The sequence below is a fragment of the Branchiostoma belcheri genome, unplaced genomic scaffold (genome assembly GCF_001625305.1).
Source record: "Branchiostoma belcheri isolate BF01 breed outbred unplaced genomic scaffold, Haploidv18h27 scaffold39, whole genome shotgun sequence".
Taxonomy (NCBI): Eukaryota; Metazoa; Chordata; class Leptocardii; order Amphioxiformes; family Branchiostomatidae; genus Branchiostoma; species Branchiostoma belcheri.
The window spans coordinates 1,743,834-1,768,988 of NW_017804009.1; the positions used below are offsets into that span (position 1 = coordinate 1,743,834).

A 25,155-nucleotide genomic window follows, 5' to 3' on the forward strand; every position below is an offset into this window, starting at 1 on the left:
TTAGACCAAATTGATTATTAAAAAGATTGAAGAATACGCATGTTAATTTCTCTAGAACGATGTACCTCTGACGAAGACATGAGATCTCCGACCTCTAGTTTTGTAATGTTTTGTTGTTTACTATTTTCGAGGCCGTACGACTATGGTAAAGAACTTGTGCAGATGTCAGAGAAACAGCTATAGGGTCTAACCAGAAACTTTCCTGCAATAAGATGATGTACCAAATATTCCTGTTAAACCACACAGCTGTGTTTAGTGCACTGAATATCAATAATTTATGAAATGTCACAAGTTTTCTCGTAAATGGTGACGGCTTATTTCTGGATGATGACTGACGGAGAGGCGTACTGATTTGCAGCGTGTCAAAATCACTAAAGTTAAAACGTCACCATCTATGCACGGTGCACAAAATAGTCCGCCCTTGGTATCCTGGTGCGTTTCAAAGTGTATCTTGGTCTCAATAGGCAGTTGGAAGTTTTGTTTCGAGGGGCGGTGCTGAGATGATGCTTTTGATTGATGATTCAACAGATGCGCTCTTACCCAGGCCTTGAAAAACTGGTTAATGATTGGATATCTGTTGCGAATTGATTCGATTTAAAAAAAATAAATCGATTCATTTAGGAACATGAACGCTCGAAACCGGTTCCGTTGCGATTTATTTTGAACCACCTCGCGAGGTGGTAAAGGGCCTCTACATGTGCATGTTAATAAAGTAACATGTCTTTGTTTTACAGGCATGTGCAGGACCTGTGGAAGGCATCTGACAGTTTCTGGCAGCACCAGTGGGGTCTGGTGTATGACTTGTTTGGTGAAGATGAACGTTTGCTGGGAGCTCTTGGTGAGTGGAAGTAGCCAGTTACACATCTCAGGTGAACGATCCCTGCATAGCCAAAGTGTATAGTATAGAGTCAGGCCTAGCACAAACAAGACTCAGAAAAAGTTGTGTTTCTGCTTTCAGGTTAAAGTTTAAGGTTAACGGGTTACTGTTAATGGTTGGGTTATTTGTTAGGTTATGATTAACAGGTTGTTGCTTCTGCTGCAGGTACATTTTTGGTTCCCACGTTGGTGTTCTGGTTAGTAAACGGTTCCCTTCTGGTTGTGGATGTGACCGGCCGCCCTGCCGCCCTGCTCAGATACAAAATACAGGAGGAAAAGAACGTTCCGGTTAGCTGTTTCACTGGCTTCACTAAAGCGACAGTTAGGCAATAGTTTCCGCCGTCTTGTCCAGGTTTCATGAGAAGTTTTAGTAAAATCCTATTTACATAAAGTTTTTTTTCTTTACAGGTGGACCCTGTAAAGCTGTGGAAAACCATTAAGTTGGTTCTATTCAACCAGTTTATTGTGACTGGTCCGATCGTCTTCATAACTGCACCGCCCATCCTCCACTGGCGCGGAATGCCGTGTGGGCGGGAGCTCCCATGGTTCCACTGGGTCGTGGTGGAGCTGATTGTCTTTGTGCTGGTGCTGGAAGTCATGTTCTACTATTCTCACAGGTCAGATCTAGACCCACTCCTCATTTTAGGTGCCATCCTCCTCCCACTCTACTACTTACACTCCCTAAGAAGCCCACTCTTGACAAACAGGTAGCGTCCACCTCTTACTCCACTAGTCACAGGTCAGGCCTACTTCTATTACAAATTAAAGGTAACATCTACCTCCTACCATACAACTATAACTTTCACAGATCAATCCAGCTGCTCCTCACCAACTAGAAGATTATGTACTGAGTATGATTATACCTGTGACATGTTGTTTCCCCCCAGGCTCCTGCACCAGCCTGCTCTGTACAAGAGAATTCACAAGAAGCACCATGAGTGGACGGCCCCCATTGGGATTGCGGCTGTGTACTCCCATCCTGTGGAGAACATCCTGTCCAACCTACTTCCTGTAGCTGCAGGTAAGAACAGATCGTAGACCTTTCTCTCCACATGCTCACCTGTACTGACCTAAACCTATGCTCACCTGAGTGCTAAAGTTTGCTGTACTGTTTGTTGCTCCTTTTCATGTAACCGGTTTGCTGTACCGTACAGATGTGCCTTTTTGTTTTACCCTGTTTGTTGTACATGTACCGGGTTCCAGGTCCCATCCTGATGGGGTCCCATTTGGTGACCGTCTGGCTGTGGTTCTGCCTATCTCTCACCGCCACGTCCATCTCACACAGCGGCTACCACTTCCCCCGGCTGCCCTCCCCAGAGGCACACAACTTCCACCATGTCAAGTAGGCTTGGTTATTTCCAGTACTGTCAAACTTGTGTAAAAACAAACACAGTGCTAATTTTGGTGTGATGTTGTTCCACAGGATTAGCCAGTGCTACAGTGTGATGTTGTTCCACAGGTTTAACTAGTGCTACGGTGTGATGTTGTTGATCCACATGTTTAACCAGTGATACGATGTGATGTTGTTCCACAGGTCTAACCAGTGCTACGGTGTGATGTTGTTCCACAGGTTTAACTAGTGCTACAGTAATGTTGTTGATCCACAGGTTTAACCAGTGATACGATGTGATGTTGTTCCACAGGTTTAACCAGTGCTACGGTGTGATGTTGTTGATCCACAGGTTTAACCATTGTCTGTGATACGATGTGATGTTGTTCCACAGGTTTAACCAGTGCTACGGTGTGATGGGGGTTCTGGACCGTCTCCATGGGACAGACGAACAGTTCCGCCACAGCAAGGCGTACGATCGCCACATCGTGCTGCTGGGTCTGACTCCGCTATCCTGGTCCATCCCAGACAAACCCAAGGCGAGCAAGGAGACCCTGGCCTGTCACAAGACGTCTTGCCAAATGTCTAGCCATGGCCCCATGTCATGTGGTCAGACTCAAGACAATAACCAAGTGCCAATGGGGAAGACAGAGTAATTCACTAAGGAATCTTTAAGTTACAACAAGATACACTTGCATGTTCCAGTGCACAGTTTTAACTTTGAGCCAAGGAACTTGAACCAGTGTTAAACCTCTTCTACCTCCATGGTTAAACCAGTAGCATGTACCAGTATCCAACCTAGTAGCATGAAACTGTGTCCAACCTAGTAACATGTATCAGAGTCCAACCAGGTAATGTGAACCAGAGTACAACTTAGCAACATGAACCAGAATACAACTTAGTAATATGAACCGGAATACAACTTACTTTAAGTTAGTAACATGAACCACTGCCCCTACGGACCCTACGGGCTTAAAAAGGACTACGGGACTACCTTTTCCGTTACCTTTAACATGAACCAGAATACAACTTAGTAATATGAACCAGAATACAACTTAGTAACATGTACCAGTGCCCAACAAAGTAACATGTACCAACCAGTGTCCAACCTAGTAACATGTACCAGTGCCCAACCTAGTATCATGTACCAACCAGTGCCCAACCCAGTAACATGTACCAGTGTCCAAGCTAGTAACATGTACCAGTGTCCAAGCTAGTGACATGTACCAGTGTCCAAGCTAGTAACATGTACAAGTGTCCAAGCTAGTAACATGTACCAGTGTCCAAGCTAGTAACATGTACCAGTGTCCAAGCTAGTAACATGTACCAGTGTCCAAGCTAGTAACATGTACCAGTGTCCAAATAACCTATACCAGTTCCCAAGCTAGAGCCCAACCTAGTAACATCTACAAGTGCACAACCTAGTAAGTGCAAAACATAGTAACATGTACTATCTCGGTTGGGTTAAGGCAGCCTATGGCATACTATGAGTAGTATTTCATACATATGCCTGTAACTTTTGATAGCTTGGTCGCACCACAACTAAACTTCACACAGTTCTAGTAGTACTCGAACCACATTGAATAAAGGTTATTTTGTTTTTACTACTTCTGGATTTTTGGGTTAAAAATCAGCATTTTGGTTAAAAAAAAGCTGTTTACTTCATGGCTTAACGCGCAAGCGGTAACAACACCTTTCATCATGATATTTTACAAGTAGAAAGTCAACCCCCTATTATTATTTTTGTCCGAGGCCATTTTGTTTTAAATAACAGTTACATTGTTTTTTTGGGCCAAAAACGACAGAAACAGCTATTTTTCTGTCATTTTTCGTTAAAAAATCGCCACAGTTAAAAAACATCGACTTATATGCAAAATAGCCTCGGACAATTTTGATTAAAAAGTGATAATACGTAAACATGGATTACTCTAAAGATCAATTATGCTGTTTTCAGCTGCGCGTAAAGCCGTTTAAGTCATATTCCGTGAATAAAATGCGTAACAACGCGGGTTTACAGGGGAAACATACAAATGGCCGCCGGTAACCCCGAATTCGAACACGCGTTCTATTCAAATGACGTCATATCGAACATGGTGGAACATGATTCGGGTTCGAAACATGTTTGTGGCCATCGTGCAGACACACGCCCGAACTCGAACATGAATATCAGCCTAGGCCGCCTTAACCCAACCGAGTACAGGACAATTGTGAGAGTGCTAACTATGTACACCACGTTCTGGAGCTTGTTGTGAGTCCCTTAGTCAGCTGCAGTCAGAAACAAATCTCATGCAGAAGTGTTATACTTGAGTGTACCAGTCATAACATTATATCATTGGGTTATACTGCTTGGTTTTATCTGGAAATTGAACATTTTGAACTGCTAAATGCTTTTTGTGAACTCCAGTGCTTTTCCTTTGCAAGTACTTTTCTTTTTGTGCAGTAATATGTCCCAGTCTGTTATATATATACTGACTATATATATGTTATTTTTTTAACGGTGTTGCTCAATGCAAGGCCAATTGGCCACTTCTAGGCATAGAGCTAGAGTACAGGTATAGAACTGTAACAGCAACTCTTCTCCCTGAGTCAGAAACATCATGATTGAGACCAGCCCAATTTCTCACAAGTAGTGAGGACTAACTGACACAATATAGGAGATATGTACAGTATATGTTATATGTATGTATGGGACTGGTGCGGTGAGGTGGTATGTATGTATGATTATTGATAGTAATATATAACAAAGTTATATGATATGTATTTATGTAACATTTGGCTCTACTTTGCGCAGAATTGCTCTCCTGGTTTGCCAATAGATGTAACACAGGGGGGGATGATACTATCCCATCATCCTTTGCAATACACATCCCACAACACGTGTCCCATATGGCTGACTGTCAGCACCAGGCATATAGTCCTGTCATGTTTCCTTTAAAAGTGCAGCAATGGCAACAATTTGACCAGTAATTTTTGGTTCTTTGAATTATCAAAGGACTCAAGTAGTGTATGAGGCTATCTGACTTTTGTAACTTATGTACAGCTTCTTACATTGTGTCTTAAACATTTATGCAAACATTTGCTTCAAAAATGGTGCTCAAACTTCACCAATTACTAAAGTGTTTTTCTACAAACTCTGTTGATTGGGGATATTATACATCTTGTGCATCAGAAAACCCCAAATGCACCAAAAAGCACCCATGGGAAACGGAAGAAAATTGCATTTGTTGATGATTATTACATAAATAATATCAAATATAATATTTTTGTAACACTTCTGATGATGGAATATTTGTGCTGCTCCTGTTATTCCAAAAGTTTGTTTGATTTTCTGAAGCTCTCTCAGAAGGTATCTATTGATTTACCTCAATTTTTCAATTACCTGTCACATGTTTGAAAAACCTATTATGAAATGTAGCTACTTCACGGATAAGCAAATTGTGTCCTGATTTGCATAATAAGCATTTGTTTATTTCAATTATCACTTAATTGTTGATACTTTTTCACAGGTCGTAATTTACGTTAAAGTTTACAATCATGGTAGTCCTGTATTACTACCTGTATATTTGTAGTAGTTTACATATATTAAAATCACCCCGACTTGAAACGATTATGTCTCATTCAATATTCATTAGTCAAACCTCTTTCACCTGACCAACGCGACCGATTTTCTCAGGTCCCCTGAGTGGCAGGCTTGGTGAGCAGGTTTGTATGTAACTTAGTACTACACATGTAGCTTATTTGTTAAAAAAAACATGGTGTAGTTGTGGTTATAAAGAATGAGATCAGACGTGTTTTTTTTTGCCTGTCCCTGCACTCCCCGCTATCTATCTTGCTTTTTTTTTTCAAACTCAGGTGAAAATCGACACGTGCTAAAGTCATCCATATAATATACTTGCTGTACTTACCGTGTACGCTCCAAGCAGAGGTTTGGGTTTTGAGTTATTTTTGGTGTGTTTTTAGCCTTTTTTTATCGGGGTTTGTTTTTTGCACTGGAATATTTCTTTCACCCAACACGCCAAAAATAACTCAAACCACAAACCTCTGCTTGGAGAGTACTTACTGTGGCCTTGTACTGTGGCCCCTCTCACCTCAAAACTGTTTTTCCGAGTCAGCGAAGTGGAATAACTGCAGACCGATGTTATCACCAATCATCACTATCACTGATCATCACTAACCCAACAAGGTCACCACCCTCGCCTAAAGACCTTCCAACCCTGAGCAATTGTGCTACACGAGTTGTCTTAACGGCACACACGCCCATAGGAAAGGTCAGGTCGGCAGAAGGACAGTCACAGAAATAACGATCACGGCCGCTAAAGCAGGGTAAATAGTACAGAGACTTGTCTGAGAGATCTTTCAATCCAAAGAAGATTGCAAAGAAGTCTTCAGGTTCTGACACAGGCATCATGCAGGCCAGGTGAGGTTACGTACGTTTTCTGAAACGGCCACGGTTCATTTTTATCTCGCCATCAGTGACCTCGGTACAGCCAAATTTATCTCATCTTTTTTCTCGTTTCAACTCCCTATGTTTGTGCCTTCATGTTCTTTGTCAACATTCTTGGTTATTTCAATATTCATTGCTTACACTACAATACGAGGTATTATGTCATACCGGGCCGCTATTACGTTCGATATGGGTGTTCCGGACCGGGCCGTACTTCAAGGTCCGGCCCGGGGGTTCTTTACGCGTACGGCCCGGGCTTCCAAATGCCCTATAGAACGATTCGAACGAGTTTCGCCCTAACCGCTTGCACCGCTTTAAAAAATTGGAATACAAAGTTCGGACGTTGGAATTGATGTTGTTGCATTTTTGGGATTTATGGACTCCACATTTTCGCTCATTTCGCATTGAAAGGCGTTTTTCCTTGGAAGGGTAAATAAAATGGACCCCGCGGTCCCAGCTCTCCCGCAGTTCGGATCTCCCTTCGGCCTTCGAGCGATTCGACGCGCGGTCGGGGTGGTACCTCGGGCGATACGGAATACCCCGTGCTGTATTCTATATGTTCCGGTTCTGCTTGGAGACGGAATACCTAAGATACTGCCGGAAAGAAGTATTTCGTTCAAATCGCACGATACAAGTCAGCCACAAACACAGACTTGGAGGTCAGAGGTGACCGACGCGCCTGCTAACCGAACTGATAGGGTACAATATTTTATTCTACAGGATCTCATTTACCGGACTCGTTTACTTACCCGTTTTGATATTTTCAATATACCAGCATTCGAGGTATTTCCTGACGCTGTTTACGTACGTGTACCGGCCGTATGAAGCCTGAACACTCCCACTGGGGAATTGTGACATATTTCGTAACGTTAAGCCTGCACAATTCCAGACTAGTCACGAGTCTGATTTGTACGTACGATTTGAACGTATTTTTTCTTGCAGCTCCCAGCAAGTTCGTTGCCATTGTCAAACCTTGTAGTACCTAACTTTGTTATGGTTAATATTTAGAGGCCATACGACTATGGTAAAATTTGTGTAGCTGTCAGAGAAACAGCTGCAGGGTCTATCCGGAAACTCTCTGGAGCTCCTGCAATATGATTGAAATGTACCAAATATTCCTGTTAAACCACACAGCTGATGTGTTTTAGTGCACTGAATATCAATGACTTATAAAATGAAATTGTCCCTGTCACAAATTTTCTCGTAAATGGTGAAGGCTGATTTCTGCACGCTTGACTGAAGGAGAGGCGTACTGATTTGCAGCGTGTCGAAATCACGTAAAACATCGTCATCTATGCATTGTGTGCACAAAATAGTCCGCCCTTGGTACCCTGGTGCTTTACAAAGTTTATCTTGGTCTCAATAGGCAGTTCAAATGCTTCTTGAAAAAACTTGAAGTTTTGTTTTGAGGGGCGGTGCTGGGATGGTGCTTGTCATTGATGATTCACGAGAAGCCCCGGGCGCTCTCACCCAGGCCTTGAAAAACTGGTTAATTAAGGGTCAAAGTGCTACTCTCCAAGCAGAGGTTTAGGTTTTGGCTTTCTTTGGGCTTTTGCATGGGTATTTTTACGGAGTTGGGTTGGTGTAAAAAAAAATAACATTGCAAAAAAGAAAGCCCGATAAAACACGCCAAAAATATAAACCAAAAGGTACACCTCTGCTTGGCGAGTATCAAAGTGCTAGAGTACGACTAAAGTGCTGTCGTGTGCTGGTCGTGTGTAAGTAAAACATGTAATCTCCAAGCAGATGGGAGGCAGCCTAACAATTAACAGTTACAAAAGGTTTGCACCCTTATAGAGTTGGCGTAGGAGCGCATTCAAAAAACATTGAAGAACGAATGTGCGTAAAGTCCGTGGAAGAGTTATCAAACACATTCACAAGGAAATTTCGCCACATTGGGATTAAGTGCGCGTAAGCCGTTGGTATCTGAAGGCTTGGCGTTTCAACGTTTGTCCGACTTTCTTCTTAATTTTTGATCTAATCGATTTATTTAATTTTACTCTCCTATTGCGTCTGATCTACATTATCATTGGAAGAGGAACTGATATTAGCAATATCAGCAACGCTTTGTTGAATACCATATGCAACGTAGTTTGCGCTGCATCATAATATAATCTCGAAGCAATTGTACTCCATAGGTACTTAAGCGCATTCTTTGAACGGAGTCAGAGTTCATATAAGACTGGAACATTTGTATGCATTTGAAAATGTCCACAGTCTTCTAAAAGATGTGTCACGGGCTATGGATCCCTCGGCTGTAGACCCCCAGCCCCCCTCGGAACCTCAATTTCCCATCCAAGCCAGCCTAGCGGGGACCAATAGGCGGGCAGCATTTCGGCCACACCCACAACCCGCGCTTTAGCAAGATATGGTTGAAAAAGATGTTTCTCAAACTTGTTCAAAAGATACATTTGTAAATTGTTTTCTGCAATTCTGTGTCTTTGAATAGTTGGAGCAAAATAACTACCGAGCCGAGTTAAACCATTTCGGCACTGGGCTTCTGGTGCTTACGTCGGCCGCACGGCGTACAAAACAGTCATGATCTTAGGCCATGGAGGTAATTTTTTTTTTTACCTCCATGCTTAGGCCAAGTCTTTGTCTGTGAAAATGTAAGAAAAGAGGCCTTGCAGTCCTGTCCTGACGTACCTTCGGCACTGGAGATCTAGGACGGAAGCCGCCTCAGCTCTGTATACCGAGTGCTGAGAAAGGAACCCGTAACTTCGGTACTTGCATTATTTTCACCCCAAATACACCAATTCTTACATTGTTTATCTGACATTTCCAACTCCGATTACCTGCCGCGCCGTACGGAAGGATGCTGTTCAACCCCATTGTCGAATGGAATCGACCGCAAAGTGGGCGTGGCGCGGAATGCTGGTCACCCATTGGTCGCCGCTAGGCTATGTGGATGTAGCCCCCCCCCCCTCCCCACCAGCATATAAGGAAACCCTGACCTGTGACCTGATCACGAGCGTGTGGTGTCCTGCCTGAGGCAGATGATCAGTCTCTACCAGACTAGCTACGCTGGCTATATATAGGAGAGTAATTGCCTGAGGAGTTTGGCGGCCTTGTAGATTTGACTGGCCGCGCAGTTCAGAGGGAAGGAATACTACCTCCCCGCGGCCGGACTCCCTTTGCCCATTTAATTCTCTTTTTTGCCGAGTTCTACGATCCGTATTCCCGTACAAAGGCCTGGTGGAGGCTACAGATGATTTTAAAGTGAAATTACGAAAGTTTGCGTTATGTCTCTCAAAGTACTCGCCATCGTTTTAAATAGGACATATACTAGGCTAGTGGTGATGGCATCGTTGGTTTACATTATTATATACATACATTGTATAAGTGATTGAACGTCCTTGGTTAAAGCGATGGAAAGTCTGAAAACAGAGGTAAAACAAATAAAGATAAATCTCTATATCCCCCAGTCTGTTGTCAGTTCTACTGGCCATGGTTGTCATGGTTACCGGGCACGACCCGACTGAAAGACAACTTCAGGAAGCCGTTGCCATGGCGACTCTACAACTGAGCCGGCCACCAGCAGCAGCAGCGGCCTCTTCCAGCGGTAAGCGGTCTTCTTGAGGGATAGGAGATTGTCTATTTGAATAACTAAAGACCAGTGAAACATTTGTCCTTGAAATGATTAAAACGATATACCAGATGATCTATATGGTGCTGGGAAGACTTGACATGCCCTGGTGTAATGGTGACTTCCCTCCCTTCAGTCTGCAGTCCAGGCTGGTCCAAGTACGGTTCTCGCTGCTTCCGAGTTTTCACCAACCGCGTGACCTACGCGGGTGCCAATGCCGCCTGTCGCTCCAAGGCCCAGGGGGGCCGTTTGGCCATGCCGAAGGACAAGCCCACCAACGACGCCCTCGTTCGGCTGAGGAACGGACAGGTGATAATTTAATTTAATTTAATTTAATTTAATTTAATTTAATTTAATTTAATTTAATTTAATTTAATTTAATTTAATTTAATTTAATTTAATTTAATTTAATTTAATTTAATTTAATTTAATTTAATTTAATTTAATTTAATTTAATTTAATTTAATTTAATTTAATTTATTGATCGATTGATTGCTTGATTTGATTTATTGATCGATTTATTGACAGAGCCAAACTGTCTCGACCTGGATCGGGTTAAACGACATCAGACGCGAAGGTCAGTTCGTCTGGGAAGACCGCCAGGCCCTGGGGTCCTTTCGGGTCTGGGCGGCTGACGAGCCCAACAACCTGCCCAACAGGAACGCAGACTGCGTCAAGATCGAGAAAGCCAGCTCGTCTGGCGTGTATGCGAACAAGTGGAGAGATTATCTCTGTAATGGACGTCTGGGTTACATCTGTGAGAAAGGTAAGGCTGTGTTTCTTTTTGTTGGCTTCTTTTCCAATATTGTACTTGCTTCCAAGTGTGTTTGTAAAGTATGGATGTTTGTGTGTGTGTGCCTGTGTGTTTATCACAGAATCGCATTTTGGAGAGCTGGCTTGATCTCAGGCACCATCTATAGGGAGCGGTGAGGCTTTTCTGCTTAATGCTTTTTAGCGACCTGCCTAGTGTGCTGGAATATTCGTTTATCACGTTGCATCACACTTGCTATGCTTACTTTCACAGAAGGAAAACATACTGTTTTGCTCTGTTTTGTCTTCTTGTTTTAAGAACAAACCATTAAGGTCAGTGGCTTGGATCAGGCAAAACTGGTTCTATAGTAGGCCCCCTGTGGTATTGGGTTACATTATGTGGGAAGTAGCAGGGCAGAGTTGGAGAGACCAAGGATGTCTTTTTTAACCTCCTTGGAGAGACTGATCTCCATACATATGACTATGTTTGAGTATTATATAAGAACAGTTACTGTAGTTTCTTCGGTTAGACAGTGTTAACGTAAACGTTATGCATTTGCTTTGCAAAAAATGTTACCTTCCCCGGTGTAAAGAAAAAAAAAATTGTAGAAAAAAGTGTAAAGGAAAAACAAAAATTGTTACGTTGAAAACGTTTCGATCTCGAATTACTGACAGTCCAAGCTGTGGCAAACAAAAAATGTGACCATGTTTAATCAACGAACGGATTTGCACTGGCCTATTTGAGTAACTACGACCACGTACAGGGTGTGGCTATCATATTAGTTTTTAACTCATGACATGATGGAAGCATAGACTATATGACCTTTTGTAAGAAAGGCCAGTGGGTGAACGTTCACAGGGTTCGAAATACTGGGTGCATGTGCACCTTAATGCACCCAAAATTGGAGCTGTGCACCCAATTATTTTCTTTGTTGTAGTTCTTGTGTAAGATTTTGAACTTAGCTCCCATTTCAGATTCAAGCTTAGAAGAGGAGCATTAATATCTGTAATTATGTTTTGTTTTATATGGTGGACCAAAAAAAATTTTGGTACACCTAATTTTTTAGGTAATAGGTTGGGTGTACCAGTGCACCTATTCCCAAAAATGAATTTCGAGCCCTAAATTCATCTTCTGTCATCTAGGCACCACCCGGACCAGCGTGCCTGTCGGCCGCCCTGCTCGCCCCAGAGGAAGTGGGCGTCATCTCGCAGCCGTGCACCGCTCCACTCTCATGACGACCAAGCTCAGCAAATGTGCCTCCATCTTAGAGAAGGTGGCGAAGAGTCTCATGGCCAGGTGAGTGATAGACGTTTTTCAATGTAACAGTGCAATTTTGTTTCATTAAAAGTTCAAAATCCATTGTTTTAATTATAAACCAGCCTGGTATGTCCACTTCGTGGCTCATATTGTAACATTTCCGGCTAACCAGCTAACCCACGAACCGACCAACCAATCATCCACAACCCAACCTTCCACCTAACCAGCCAATCAATCAATCAATCAATCGATCAACTGATCAATCAATCAATCAACCAACCAACAAATCAACACACAAACACCAAAAAACAGTTACTCAAGCAACTAGATTTGATTTTGGAACAAACAAACAAACAAACCCGTTTTTCATTATAAAGATCACTTATACTAAATAAGTACAGTAGTAGTAGTAGTAGTAGTAGTAGTAGTAAGTAGTAGTAGTAGTAGTAGTAGTAGTAGTAGTAGTATACTAAATGAAAATTGCAAAGTAAGTATGATTTCGTCGCCTATTATAAATCTAATATGAAGCCAATCATTGTTTGCGGTAGAAAAGAATTTCGATTACACTAGATTTGTTCTGCTATACTGAGTCGAAGAATGTAGCTGTTTGAAACTAAACGAAACCTGTTGTTCCAGTCCCGAACATTACAGCCTGGACGTTCTGTCCCGTGTCAACTCTCCTCACATCATCAACATTTGTGCCCGGGTCAGCCCAGTAGTGACAGCGTGTCCTAGAAGAGCCAGCCCAGAGTTCCGTTCGGCAGACGGCCGTTGCAACAACCAGCGTCGCCCCCTGTGGGGAAGCACTGAGCAGTGCCTGAAAAGGCTTCTCCCGCCCGAGTACGACGATGGTATGAGTCTTATTATCACAGTTGTGCGTTTATCACTGGTAACCGAGTACTGAAAGTAGTTAAGCACTGGAAAATGAGAGTTGAGTTAAGGCTCAGCACTGGCATTCCAGTCCTGAAGGAGCTTAAGCACTAGAAAAGTTAAACGCCACTCTGCACAGTGCGCAACATTCTTCAGCACTAGGTATCTAGTACTAACACAATTTTGACCATTGAATCTGCCCTGGAACACCAGTGTATATGGTGTGATTTCCGTAGACTTGCTCTGCCGCGAAATGACCAGCCATTGAATGTTGAAAATGTTTCCTGTTTCTTCTTCTCCAAACAAAAGGTCAATGGTCTGGAGCAGACATCCTGTGGTACTGGATTACATTATGTAACGGTACACATTCGGGGAGCTGGTCACCATATTTATATTTCAGTCCATACCATGGTATGGATGAAATATATTGTGTTCTCTCATGTTTCTTCTCCTTCTCCTTCTCCTGCCAAACAGTCAAAGGGATTCAACTCCGCCATCATTCAGCCAAATGACTTGAAATTGGGCATGGAGGTAGAGTGGATCAATACCCCCAGGCTTTTTTTTTCATTTTTTTGATACATGCCTTTGAAAAATTTTTCTGAAGGTTTTTTGGGGCATTTTTCGCCAAAAAATGGATTTTTGGATCCTGAGCCCTGGTTTTACAACCAAATGATTCGAAATTCGGTATAAGGGTACCTTGAACATGTGTCTACAGAATAGCAGTCGCATATTTGGCATACACCACTTCCAAATGACTCATTTGGGGGACTTTAATGGCTATTTTCAGCAAAACAAGGGCCAAAAGTGCTATACCCGTTCCATGTTCTATCTAAAGAATGGCACGTTCCATCTGCCGTTGGCCATGGAACACGTGTTCCATTGCGGGTTACCTGGGGTCACATTGCACGTAAGTCGGGCGTAATGACCCACACATTCAGTTTTATGTACCTTCAAAATGTATCAAATCTCATCATTGTTAGTATTTGCATACCTGTAATAAGATTAGTAAAGCTTTCGAGATGTTCTCAATTGCATAGCTACTATATAATTCATTTATTTGAGAATCTTTGCCAGTTTTACACTGGGGTAAGTTTGGAATAGTCCACTTTTGCGTGGGAGGGAGATGGACTGAAATGTGCTGTATTTGCTCCCAAGCAAATGTCGGCCTCTCTAGTTGTATCTGTATCTTCATATGCATGTGTATAACTGCATTTGTTAGGCGAGACCATGTGAAGGTAAACATTATGCATTAGCTTTGAAAATTTTACATTTCTAGTTCCATTTGTGCCCGTAGGTTTTATGTCGCCACGCACGATCGGCCGAAACCGTGCTCGACTCCCCACCGCCCGACGGGTCAGCACGGTCATGCACGAGGACCTGCGGAAATCCAGCCAGGTTAACACTCACATGGTCATGCAGTTCGGACAGTTCCTGGACCACGACTTCACTCTTACACCTAGCTTCCAGGAAGAAGGTTGATTAATCATAAGCAATAACGTGGCTCTAAGAATTCTAAAATATTTTTTAAAAAAATATTTGCATACCCACTGGTAGCAGAGGGCCAGTATGATATAAAAAGACAGGAAACGTTGCAAACGTTAAAAACGTTACAAAATGTTTCAAGAACTAACCATGAACATATTGTGTGTATATGGCTCATTCACGATTCGCACAAATAGCCCGGCTGGACCCCGGTTTGGAAATCCGACATTACCTGGTTATACTAGTGATTGTCTTATGATTTACTCTTCCTCAGGTCTCGACTGTGACTGTGACTCTATGGACGAACGCTGTTTCAACATCAACATCCCCTCTGATGATCGTGACTTCGCAGGCAGGCGCTGCCTGGGATTCGCTCGCTCCCGATCCTGTCCGAACGAAGGGTGCCGCATGGGCCGCCGGCAGCAGCTGAACCAGATCACCGCCTTCGTGGACGCCTCCAACGTCTACGGCTCCTCGGACAAAGAGATACAAGAGCTCAGGGGGAGGAGCCAACGCGATGGTAGATAGAAGCATATTTTAGTGCTGTTTTTCTTTACAGCTTTTCTCGTTGTTTCGATAAAACTTAAATCAACAATGTCCTTCTCTCCTAGGAACGCGCGGCCAGCTGAAGTCCAGACTGAACCCTGCAAAGGCTGACAAGAAGGAACTCCTGCCCGGCGCCTTCACGGAGGGATTTGAGTGTGACGAATTTACCGGGTCCGAGACGTGCTCGCAGGCTGGGGACGTCCGTGTGAACGAGCAGCCGGGACTGACCTCCATGCACACCGTCTTCCTGCGGGAACACAACAGGATCGCCAGGCGGCTGTCCCAAATCAACCCGCGCTGGAGCGACGATCGGGTGTTCTTCGAGACCAGGAAGATCGTCGGCGCGCTGATGCAGAAGATCACGTACGGGGAATTTCTTCCTCGCGTTCTCGGACCGACAACCATGACTACTTATCGCTTACGGCTCCTCCGAAGCGGCTTCTATGGAGGGTACGACTCGAGGGTGAACCCCACCATCTCTAACGTCTTCGCCACGGCAGCCTTCAGATTCGGCCACAGTCTAGTTCAGAACCTTCTCCTCCGCTATTCTTCTGACTTCAACGAGGCCAGCGCATGCCCGATTCGTCTGGCCTTTTCTTTCTTCAATCCATCCCACATCTTCAACAACGACCAGGGTGGCCCGGACTCCATCCTACGGGGACTGACCGCCCAGCCCCATCAGGACTTCGACCGGTTCATGGTCTCGGGCCTGACGAAAGACCTGTTTGCGGATCCTCCCGGGTCAGGTCGCGGCCTGGACCTGGCGGCACTGAACATTCAGCGGGGCAGAGACCACGGGCTACCCGGCTACAACGCCTGGAGGGTGAAGGTTGGCCTCCGCAGAGCGAGGAGCTTTGCCGACCTGGCGAGGGAGATCCCTGATGTCAACACGCGGCAGAAACTGGAGAGTGTGTACAGGTAAGATATTTAACTTCGCAACACCATTCCTTTGGGTGAAAGACAGAAAAACTCCTAATAAAAAGACTGGAGCATTCGCCAGTCCTTTAACGTGATAAACTTACCACGTGTTTGTTTAGTTATGTGAATGTCTTTATTTCAGGTATTTCATCCATAGAAAACAACGGTACAAACATAGAAACACAAACTATACATACAGCACATTATATACTATATATAAGTTGCATCCTGCTCGTAGGAACAACTTCCCTTGTTTACCTTGGAGCTTCTGTATGGTATTTCGTAGTCCTTCAAGAAGAAACGATATGAGATGAACGTGTTGCTTACCGTTTTCAGCCACGTGGACGACATTGACCTGTTCGTGGGGGGTCTTGCTGAGGAGTCCATGCCGGGCGGTGTCGTCGGTCCAACCTTCGCCTGTCTGCTCGCCATGCAGTTCCAGGACCTCCGCAAGGGGGACCGCCTCTGGTTCGAGAACCGTGGACAGTTTACAGCAGGTCTGTGGACATCTCGTTAGGAAGTCTACCACTCTTTATGATCTCTTATCTATCCCTTAATCTGATTATATGACAACTGGGCACCACAGAAAGTCTGACAACCAGTTTCCCCTCCTTCTCTATTTTTCTTTTCTACTTTTACGTAGTTCCCGATGTTTTGCTGAGAGGAAGCTAACCACCATATTTTTTGTTCACTTCACGTTACAGGAAGACCTTTGCCAGAGAGAGGCCTTGTGTAGGTGGATTTATCTCAGGATGATGATTATTTTCGTTTACCTTAGACCGGTGCAAAAGCTCAATTTATAGAGTGCTCGCTTTGTAACTGGGAGGTCGTGAGTTCAAGCCCCGGCCGGGTCATACCAAAGACTTTAAAAATGGTACACACTTCTGTTTCTGCATAGCACACAGCACATATGAGAAAGAGTGTGGAAAGGTCAAACACACAGCACTACCAGCGGACTAGCCCTTTGCTGTAGTGCATTGCACAACTGTGTGTCGCCCAAGGGCTACAAAAATGGATATGGTCACCACCCTACGCTCTGCATAAGGGCACGAGAGACCTTTATTTTCTTTCTTTCTTTTATCCAGCCCAACTCGCTGAGATCAGAAAGAGGTGGATCTGGTGGCCTATGCGACTTTGAATGTCTTGTGTAAGTGGATGTATTTCAGGATGATGACAGTCATTTTCTGTTCACCTTTTTCTCCAGCCCAAATTGCTGAGATCAGGAAGACCAGTCTGGCCCGGATCCTGTGCGACAACACGGACGGCACCACACACATGCAGCCGGACGTCTTCAGGCTGCCCACACAGCCTGGGAACGAGAGGGTGAGGTGCTCCTCTCTGTCCCGGATGGACCTGACCAAGTGGCGAGTGTAGGGGGATTCTCGTGTAGACTAGCCGGTTCGCTCTCCTACCAGGTTTCTTCCGTAAACCCACTTTCACCACAATAATTTCTCTGATGCATTTGCTAACATCAGAAGTTGACTGAGACAAAAGCTACACATTTAGCTTAAACTTGTCTTGACTTACGTCGATGAAGGTTAGACATCCAGGTAATACGATACGCCAAAAAGCAGTTACTCAAGCAACTGGATATGATTTTGAAAACGTCAGACGTTTCAGCTAGTATCCACTTGCTTTCGTCAGTGACTGAGAGACCAGAGGGGAAAGCAGGTTTATAAGCACAACATATTGATTGATATGCAAATAAAGTGAAGACAAATTTTTGGAAGTCGAAAAAGGAACAAAAGTCAGACAAGTCAAGACAACATGATGCAAATTAGTCTGAAAGCTCCTGTTATACAGAACGACCCGTATAAAGATCGACCCGTAGCCCCCCTTCCCTGTTGAGGGTGGGGTTGTACATTCTTTCATTCTTTCAAAACTTCAACATAGCCACTAACTTCAAACCTCACTCAACCCTCAGACAAAGACTGGTACACCCTAAGGACCGACCTCACAAAGGTACCAAGGCGAATGTCATTTACAGACCCAAATGTGAGGAGCCCAATTGTAACAACACCTACATCGGATAGACAAGTCGACCGCTCAAAGTAAGATACAAAGAACATTGCCGACCTAGTGCCAACGGCTACTCCTCAGCTATTTTCCACCACCTACAACACAACCAGGGTCACTCTTTCAAACTCGAGTCCACGGATATCTTAGACCGCGAAACACGCTGGTGGGAACGGGGTGTTAAAGAGGCAATATATGAAAGAATGTACAACCCCACCCTCAATAGGGAAGGGGGGCTACGGGTCGATCTTTCCGGCACTTGGATTTGACACTCCCAGCCCCGAGGACAGACAACACTTAAGCTCCTGTTCTGTATAACAGGAGCTTTCAGACTAATTTGCATCATCTTGTCTTGACTTGTCTGACTTTTGTTCCTTTTTCGACTTCCAAAAATTTGTCTTCACTTTATTTGCATATCAATCAATAGGTTGTGCTTATAAACCTGCTTTCCCCTCTGGTCTCTCAGTCACTGACGAAAGCTAGTGGATACTAGCTGAAACGTCTGACGTTTTCAAAATCATATCCAGTTGCTTGAGTAACTGCTTTTTGGCTTGTCTTGACTTGTCTATCTTTTGTTCCCTGCATTTCTGCTCAAGTTATCCAGTGTCACTGACAGAAGGTAGTGGATGCTACCTGAAACGTCTGACCGTTTCCAAATCATATCCAATTACTTGAGTCACTGTTACTGGTGTAAGCTTATTACCTGTATGTCTAACCTTCAACGACGTACAAAATACACACACACACAAACACACACACACACACACACACACACACACACACACACACACACACAAATCCCTCTATCATAAACCTGTTACTAGTACAAAACCCTTGACGTCTGAACCGGTTGGTCGCACTGGGAAACCATTCAAACGCCTGCACGCTGTTAGGGTAGCAGATGGCTAAATCACAGGACCCTTTAGCCCACACCAATTTAATTTCTTGGTTAACGGATTCGCCCGCTTCATTTCTTCCTGATTTGCAAAAAAAAAAAAAAAATTCAGAATCAACTGCAAAATGCTCATATTTTGCCCTGAACAGTTGAAAAGTCCTTTTCTTCCTAGTTGTTACAGTTATTCCATCTTCCAATGCAGTGGTATCATTAAAAATTCAAAATTCATTGTTTAAATTTTGAACCAGCCTGGTGTGTTGACTTCATGGCTCCTATCGTACCATTTTAGGCCATAATAGTAAATCAAAAGGATGCCTAGGCCTGTTTTTATTTTTTTCGCCTGCCCGCTCCATTATTTTTCTTAAAAAAACCCCGTTAACCAAGAAATTAAATTGGTGTTGCCTTAGCCTTCGGAATTTGGATTTTGGAGTCTTTTTTTAGATCTTTAATTCTTATCAAATTTCTCTATAAAGTAGTTATTCTATGATAGAAAACCGATTTTTCCAAATGACATGAACTGTGCAAGTCATAACAAGCTGACATGTAGGGCTTTGCATATATCGACATTGCAATATTAAAATGACTTTGCAAATTCAAAATAATTATAATTTAACCTTATTCAATGTAATATGTAGCATATGCATGGCTATTCGTTTACATAGTAGTAGAATATTCAGAAACGAAACCTATAGCTTGCCCGAGTGCATGATTACATTATACCAAGAAGGTTAACATTTAACCTTGGTCATTCGGCTTATGAAGTATTGCAAACTCAAATAGCTTTAACTTGTTAATAAGTAAGTGGTGTTTTATAAGAGGTAGATCGTTATACTACGAGTTGTAGTGTTATAAAAAGTACATATCAAAGTAAGTTTGGGGACACAACGAAGATGCTTTGACTTGCAAACGTTTATCGCAAACTTACCATCTGCCTTTATCAGGGCCAGATGAACCACGCCAACATTTGCCACAAAGTTGTCTAGAATGTCAAAATATGTAACCTAGTACTTCACATTTACCTTACTTGTTGAATAAACTATGGTGTATTGATTGAATGAGATTAGCAGTGTTTATTTGGCCTGTTCTGAACTCCTCACTCTCTTTCTTGCTGATGAAAGCATAACTTTGGCGAAGGTAAAAAATCAAGGAGAAAAAAAGATTTTCTGTTGTATCTCAACGTTACCATGGTTGGTTGGTTAGTTGCTTTATTGGTTGTTTGTTTGTTTGTTTGTTTGTTTGTTTGGTTGGTTGGTTGAATGAAGCATATGGAAACAACAGAAGACACCGCACAAGCTTTTTATAAGTTTATCTTTAATCACCATGCACAAAACCCATTTATTGTCATACAGGCATTTCAAAACATTTAAGTATCTATGATTAAAGAACAATTATATATAATGATATTGTAAGAATTATGCATGCCTTCGCGTAAAAAAGGAAAACAGGTGGTTAACCTGAAATAATAGATAACCTTTAGTACAAGGAAGGATTAAAACTAATACATACGACAAAAGTTCTGTAAGCGTAGAAACGTTCCGACGGCATTGCATCAGATTGAACCTAATTTATTATTCAGAGCTTTAGATAATGAAATTCTGTTATAATCATAGATCAATGTTGCATTTTGATTAGATATTTTTTGACGAGCTTGTTGATAATATTTTAACGATAACCAGGTGCGCATTCTGCACAATTAAAAATCCTACACAAGCAAAACAAAGAAGATTGTACTGAAAATAACAGTACAGGTCAAGTGCGAAATTAAGTCTCTAAAAGCAAGCATAAACCTTGTGTATACATGTAACTGGCTGAAGAATAGCTCTGTTACTTGAGCTTGTTATGATTAGTAGGGGTAATTTCCAGCGCATTTATCTTTCTTAAAAACTGAAGCACATATGTTATTTCTAATTTATTTTTATTGCAATTCAGTTAGACATGCATTCAACTAATGAAGAAATTGTAAACAAGAACAGATACAAACTTAAACCCTGGATCCAATGATAAATGGTATATACTGGATATGAAACATAGGCTAATGCAACGATACAAATAAATTCAAACTTTTGAGAGAAAAGAAATAGAACAAAAATGGCAAATCAATTAACTAGAACAATCTCGACTAAAGTACAGACTGCAGTTAACTAAAACATTTATACAAAATGATCTAAACCAAATAAGGCATACAAAAACCTAAACAAAACAATCATTACTTGTTTCCCTATTCGTATTCACGTTACTGAATTTATTGTTTTGACATTTGAACGTTATGACGACATTGATTTATAAACATACCTTTGTTTTGACGCACCGGGTTTTATTTGAGTGTTGTCCACCTTTTGTTGCTTGACTAAATGTAATCGTGTCTTGTCCTGTATAACGGTATGGAAAGCAGCTTCTTCTAGCTGAATATGATACCGAGCAATTTTATGATGAAATAGATAAATATCGGCAAAAGCTGTCAAGGTTGCTTCTGTAGCAGAGACGATTCCTTCTTCCTTCGCCACAGCTCCTCCTTCCTTCACTCTAGTTCCTCATTCCTTCGCCCAAGCTCCTCCTTCCTTTGCCTCATGGCCCAGTTCCTCCCTCCTTCGCCCCAGTTCCTCCTTTCTTCACCCCAGCTCCTCCTTCCTTCGCCCTATTTCCTCCTTCCTTCGCCTTAGCTCCTCCTTCCTTCGCCTCAGTTCCTCCTTCCTTCGCCCCAGTCCCTCCTTCCTTCGCCTCAGTTCCTCCTTCCATCGCCTCAGTTTGCTGGCTGCCATTAGAGGTGGTTGCTTCATTGTCCTGACGAGGTTCAGTCAGATGCAGGCTTGCCCTGTTTCCCTCTACATCGGCCAAAGTTGACATGGGTATTTCTACAGCAGAGCCTGCCTCGGTTGCCCTTATGGTAGTCTGATGGGTGCCAGCAGTAGCGGTTGCCAAGTTGTCCTGATTAGGCTCACCGAGCCCGAAGCGTGCCTCGATCGCAGACTTCCATTTCTCCACCACCTCCCATGTTAGGGTCATCACCACAGTCAGCAGAAGGCCCTGGGAGGCATTCAGCACGATGAAAACGTACTCGACAGCCCTGTTGTTGACAAACGGATAGATGAAGCCGAGAATCCACGTCACCCCCGAGAGGAAGGAGATACGCATGTAGACCCAGGCCTTGCTGATGTCTGATCGCGACTTTGCCTTGTCGGCGATCTGAAATGACTTCCGTATGGCCAGCAAGGCAAACGTGACCAGGAATACATTGAGCAGAAGGGCGCAGAGGACAGGAACTCCAAAAGCCACCAGACTGGCTGTTGGATTGCCGATCCAGCAGCTTTCTCCGTACCCCACCCAGACAGAACTGCCGAACTCCACAATCACTGTGGCAACGACTACGGGTACCGGCGCCAGCCAGGTAAACAGGACGTACTTGTGCAGTTTCGCTCTGTCTAAGTCATCACGAAACGTGAGGAAGAGATCCATGGATAACGCGTTCATGGATGTGAAGGCCGTCAGCAGAAGGTAGTGCAGGAGAACTGCATAAGCTGTACATCCCGGTCCAGAAGGGACCACAACGCGTAACACAAACAGGACTTCGGCAGCCACCGTGCATGTCGTCATCTGAACTTTCAGCTTTTGGGGGACTTTCTTCCACTGTCCAGACTGGACGGTGTGGACAACGAAACCCAACACGGCCACGCCAGACACTGTCACAAGACTCAGGGTTACCCAACCCTGGTTAGCCTCCCAACTGTTGACTGTCTGCCCTCCGTGCGTGTGGTTTGAGAAGTGCTGAAGTACGCACTCCCCGCAGATTGACGCTGTTGTGTTCAGAATGGCTACATGCTCAGCCGGGCATGACACGTTAGAACTCAACAGGTGGACACTACCATTGGGAAGGACTCGGAACTCTTCTGATGTGAAATTCAGAGCGGGCTCGCTGCAGTTTTGAAAGGGAATGGTTTTGTTTGATGAGCCATGACGTCTGCTAACGGAAGAAGAATGCCGGCATATGTCTACAAAGGGATCGTAGACAGTGTCGGATGGACACGGATTTGTTTCACCGTTCTCACCGGCATTAAAGTTGAAAAGACGAGTTAGCGAGGTTTGGTGGGGACAATCACCAGTGTCCCAGCAACTTGTCCCAATAGTTCCGAAGACAAACCACGGAATGCTAGCGGCGCCACACCTTAGATTAGTGGTTGCGGCCAGGGAAAGTCCCTCACAAAGCGCACAGTGTAGGTTTCTGTAGATCTTATATCTACTGGCAACTGGATAGGTATAGGACATGCAGGCGTCGCAATTTGCATTGGAAAAATCTGCCTCAGTCAGAAGACACGATCTCTCGGTCTTATCGGAAAGATGGAATACTAGCCTGTCTGTACCGAGGCACCCCAACTGTTCTTCATATTCAACGCCAAGACTACTGAGAATATTGCTGTAATTTTGTGTAGGGGCTTGTGCAAAAGAACTAAGCTGTCCATAGCACATGAGTATAGAGTTGAAAACAGATACGTTTGTCATTGTTACATCGTTACAAAGAGCACAGAATATGTTTCTGTAGGGGATTTCCGTCGAAACGTCTTTTACGGGCATCCTGTAAACCACGTCACTGGGGAGGAGGGGTCCACTTGTTTCAAACACTGATCCCTGGTGAAGGCGTCCGCCCATTGGTCAGGGCAGTCAGCAACGAGCCAAAAGGACGGTTTGGTGATGAAGCCAGGTACACACCTCCACAGATGGCGGTCATCACGTGTGGGTTGAGCTAGGCTGCTTTCTCTATGGCGGGTGTAATGAAGTCCTCATAAGTCGCATGATTCTAGTTAGGCCACACCGAATCGATTTTATGGATGACATCCTCTGAAGATCCCCAAACTAGTGCTCGCGGGCGAATAAAAAAATCCCGGCCAAAATAAAAATGCTACTTAACCACAAGAATACAAAGTTGGTATTGTAAATTTGCGTCAGTACATAGCGACGTATACGGCAAGCCGGCACATGCTGGCTTTTTGTGATTTATGATTTAGTTTATGATTCGGCACTGTACGTATGTACCGAGATCTTGAGTCGTGGAACTTCGGTAGCCTGGGTGCCGTGCTCCAGTTACCGCCGGCTCCCTATTGTCGCTAACTACCATGGACTACCCAGGCCTAGAGCCAGGCCAGAATCTCGGAGGAAACGGTCTTTTTTTCTTCTGAGGACAGGCAAAAACCAATGCACGCGTGGATGTCATCCACAAATTTAAGTCGGTGTGGCCTTATATAGGCCTAGGAAAAAATGTTGTGTTTGCTGTTTCCCGACCGACCCTAGAAAAAACTTCCAACCCCAGCCCTTTTTGTGTGGACCCATGCAAGGCACATGCTTTTTCTTGCTCTATGATTTGATACTTGAGTGATGAAATGTTGTACAAACATTTTTTTAACATTGACAATATAACTTTATTAAGTGTTCTCTATGTGCTAGCATGCAAGATTTACTCTGTTAAACTGTATTGGAGATACAAGATGACTTTATTCGCAATTGGCAGTGTTAATGACACTGAATTAAAAACGAATTTACATATACTAAAAAGACCTCAGTTAGATAAAAATAGTTGCAGTAGCTAAAATATTGACGTTTTAAAATAGACGTAGTTGAATAATATAGGTGGCTATAGATATTTACAAGCAATACAAGGTAAGATTTCGTGTCAGACAAAGGTATAAAAGACAGGTATTGACTCTTTTCTGCACCCTTTCTAGCTGGTCCACTGCACCCTTTCTAGCTAGTATTGTGTATGTTAAATTGGGTCACGGAACAGGAAACACAACATTTTTCCTAAGCCTTAAGGTAAACTATAATCCAATGCAAGTTGCCTATGAAATTACACATAATCCATACTTCCGAATTGGTGATTTGTCATTACTTACGGGACGTCTTCACAGCAGTCTCCGAAAAAGCTGCAGTCGTGGTCACAAGAACAAAGCCTCCATCGTGTCATTGCCCACTGGCTGTTACAGGTGTATTCTCCCTCGCACTCTTGTCCGATGAAGTCCAGGGAGGTGGGGTCTAATGCAGGGGAAAAGTTCCAATGGCTGCACACATTTGAACCCTATACAGACTGTGTGTGTGTGTGTGCGTGTGTGTGTGTGTGTGTGTGTGTGTGTGATTTTGAGGCCCATGCCAACCCAATCTGAGATGGTGCCTAAACGGCTTACGCTAAAAACACATCAAA

The 25,155-nt window shown here is 43.6% G+C and overlaps 4 protein-coding genes across 4 annotated transcripts in view; 3 read left to right on the plus strand and 1 right to left on the minus strand.

Annotated features, from left to right (window-relative positions):
- The first annotated feature begins 327 nt into the window (after nt 1-327).
- Nucleotides 328-3,653, plus strand: LOC109476708 (fatty acid hydroxylase domain-containing protein 2-like). Its single transcript, XM_019777712.1, has 7 exons — nt 328-344; nt 735-838; nt 1,043-1,164; nt 1,285-1,493; nt 1,764-1,897; nt 2,080-2,218; nt 2,601-3,653. Exons 1-7 carry the CDS (start codon nt 328-330, stop codon nt 2,860-2,862), a joined length of 987 nt encoding a protein of 328 aa, XP_019633271.1. The 3' UTR covers nt 2,863-3,653.
- Nucleotides 3,654-10,097: 6,444 nt separating this feature from the next.
- On the plus strand, nt 10,098-11,355 carry LOC109476709 (alpha-N-acetylgalactosamine-specific lectin-like). The gene is made up of 4 exons (XM_019777713.1): nt 10,098-10,212; nt 10,373-10,545; nt 10,765-11,002; nt 11,306-11,355. The coding sequence occupies exons 1-4, from the start codon at nt 10,098-10,100 to the stop codon at nt 11,353-11,355; spliced, it is 576 nt and encodes a 191-aa protein (XP_019633272.1).
- An 801-nt stretch (nt 11,356-12,156) lies between these two features.
- LOC109476730 (peroxidasin homolog) lies at nt 12,157-17,550 on the plus strand. The gene is made up of 7 exons (XM_019777736.1): nt 12,157-12,283; nt 12,881-13,095; nt 14,409-14,588; nt 14,871-15,116; nt 15,208-16,060; nt 16,397-16,557; nt 17,265-17,550. Exons 1-7 carry the CDS (start codon nt 12,219-12,221, stop codon nt 17,432-17,434), a joined length of 1,890 nt encoding a protein of 629 aa, XP_019633295.1. The 5' UTR covers nt 12,157-12,218; the 3' UTR covers nt 17,435-17,550.
- Nucleotides 17,551-21,536: 3,986 nt separating this feature from the next.
- The window catches only part of LOC109476710, an 11,533-nt gene continuing 7,914 nt past the window's right edge, over nt 21,537-25,155 (minus strand). Inside the window, exons 9-11 of the mRNA XM_019777714.1 lie at nt 24,851-24,989; nt 23,532-23,720; nt 21,537-22,929 (exon numbers count right to left, since the gene is read on the minus strand). Of these exons, the coding sequence (XP_019633273.1) occupies nt 21,537-22,929; nt 23,532-23,720; nt 24,851-24,989 (1,721 nt within the window). The remainder of the gene's footprint in view (nt 22,930-23,531; nt 23,721-24,850; nt 24,990-25,155) is intronic.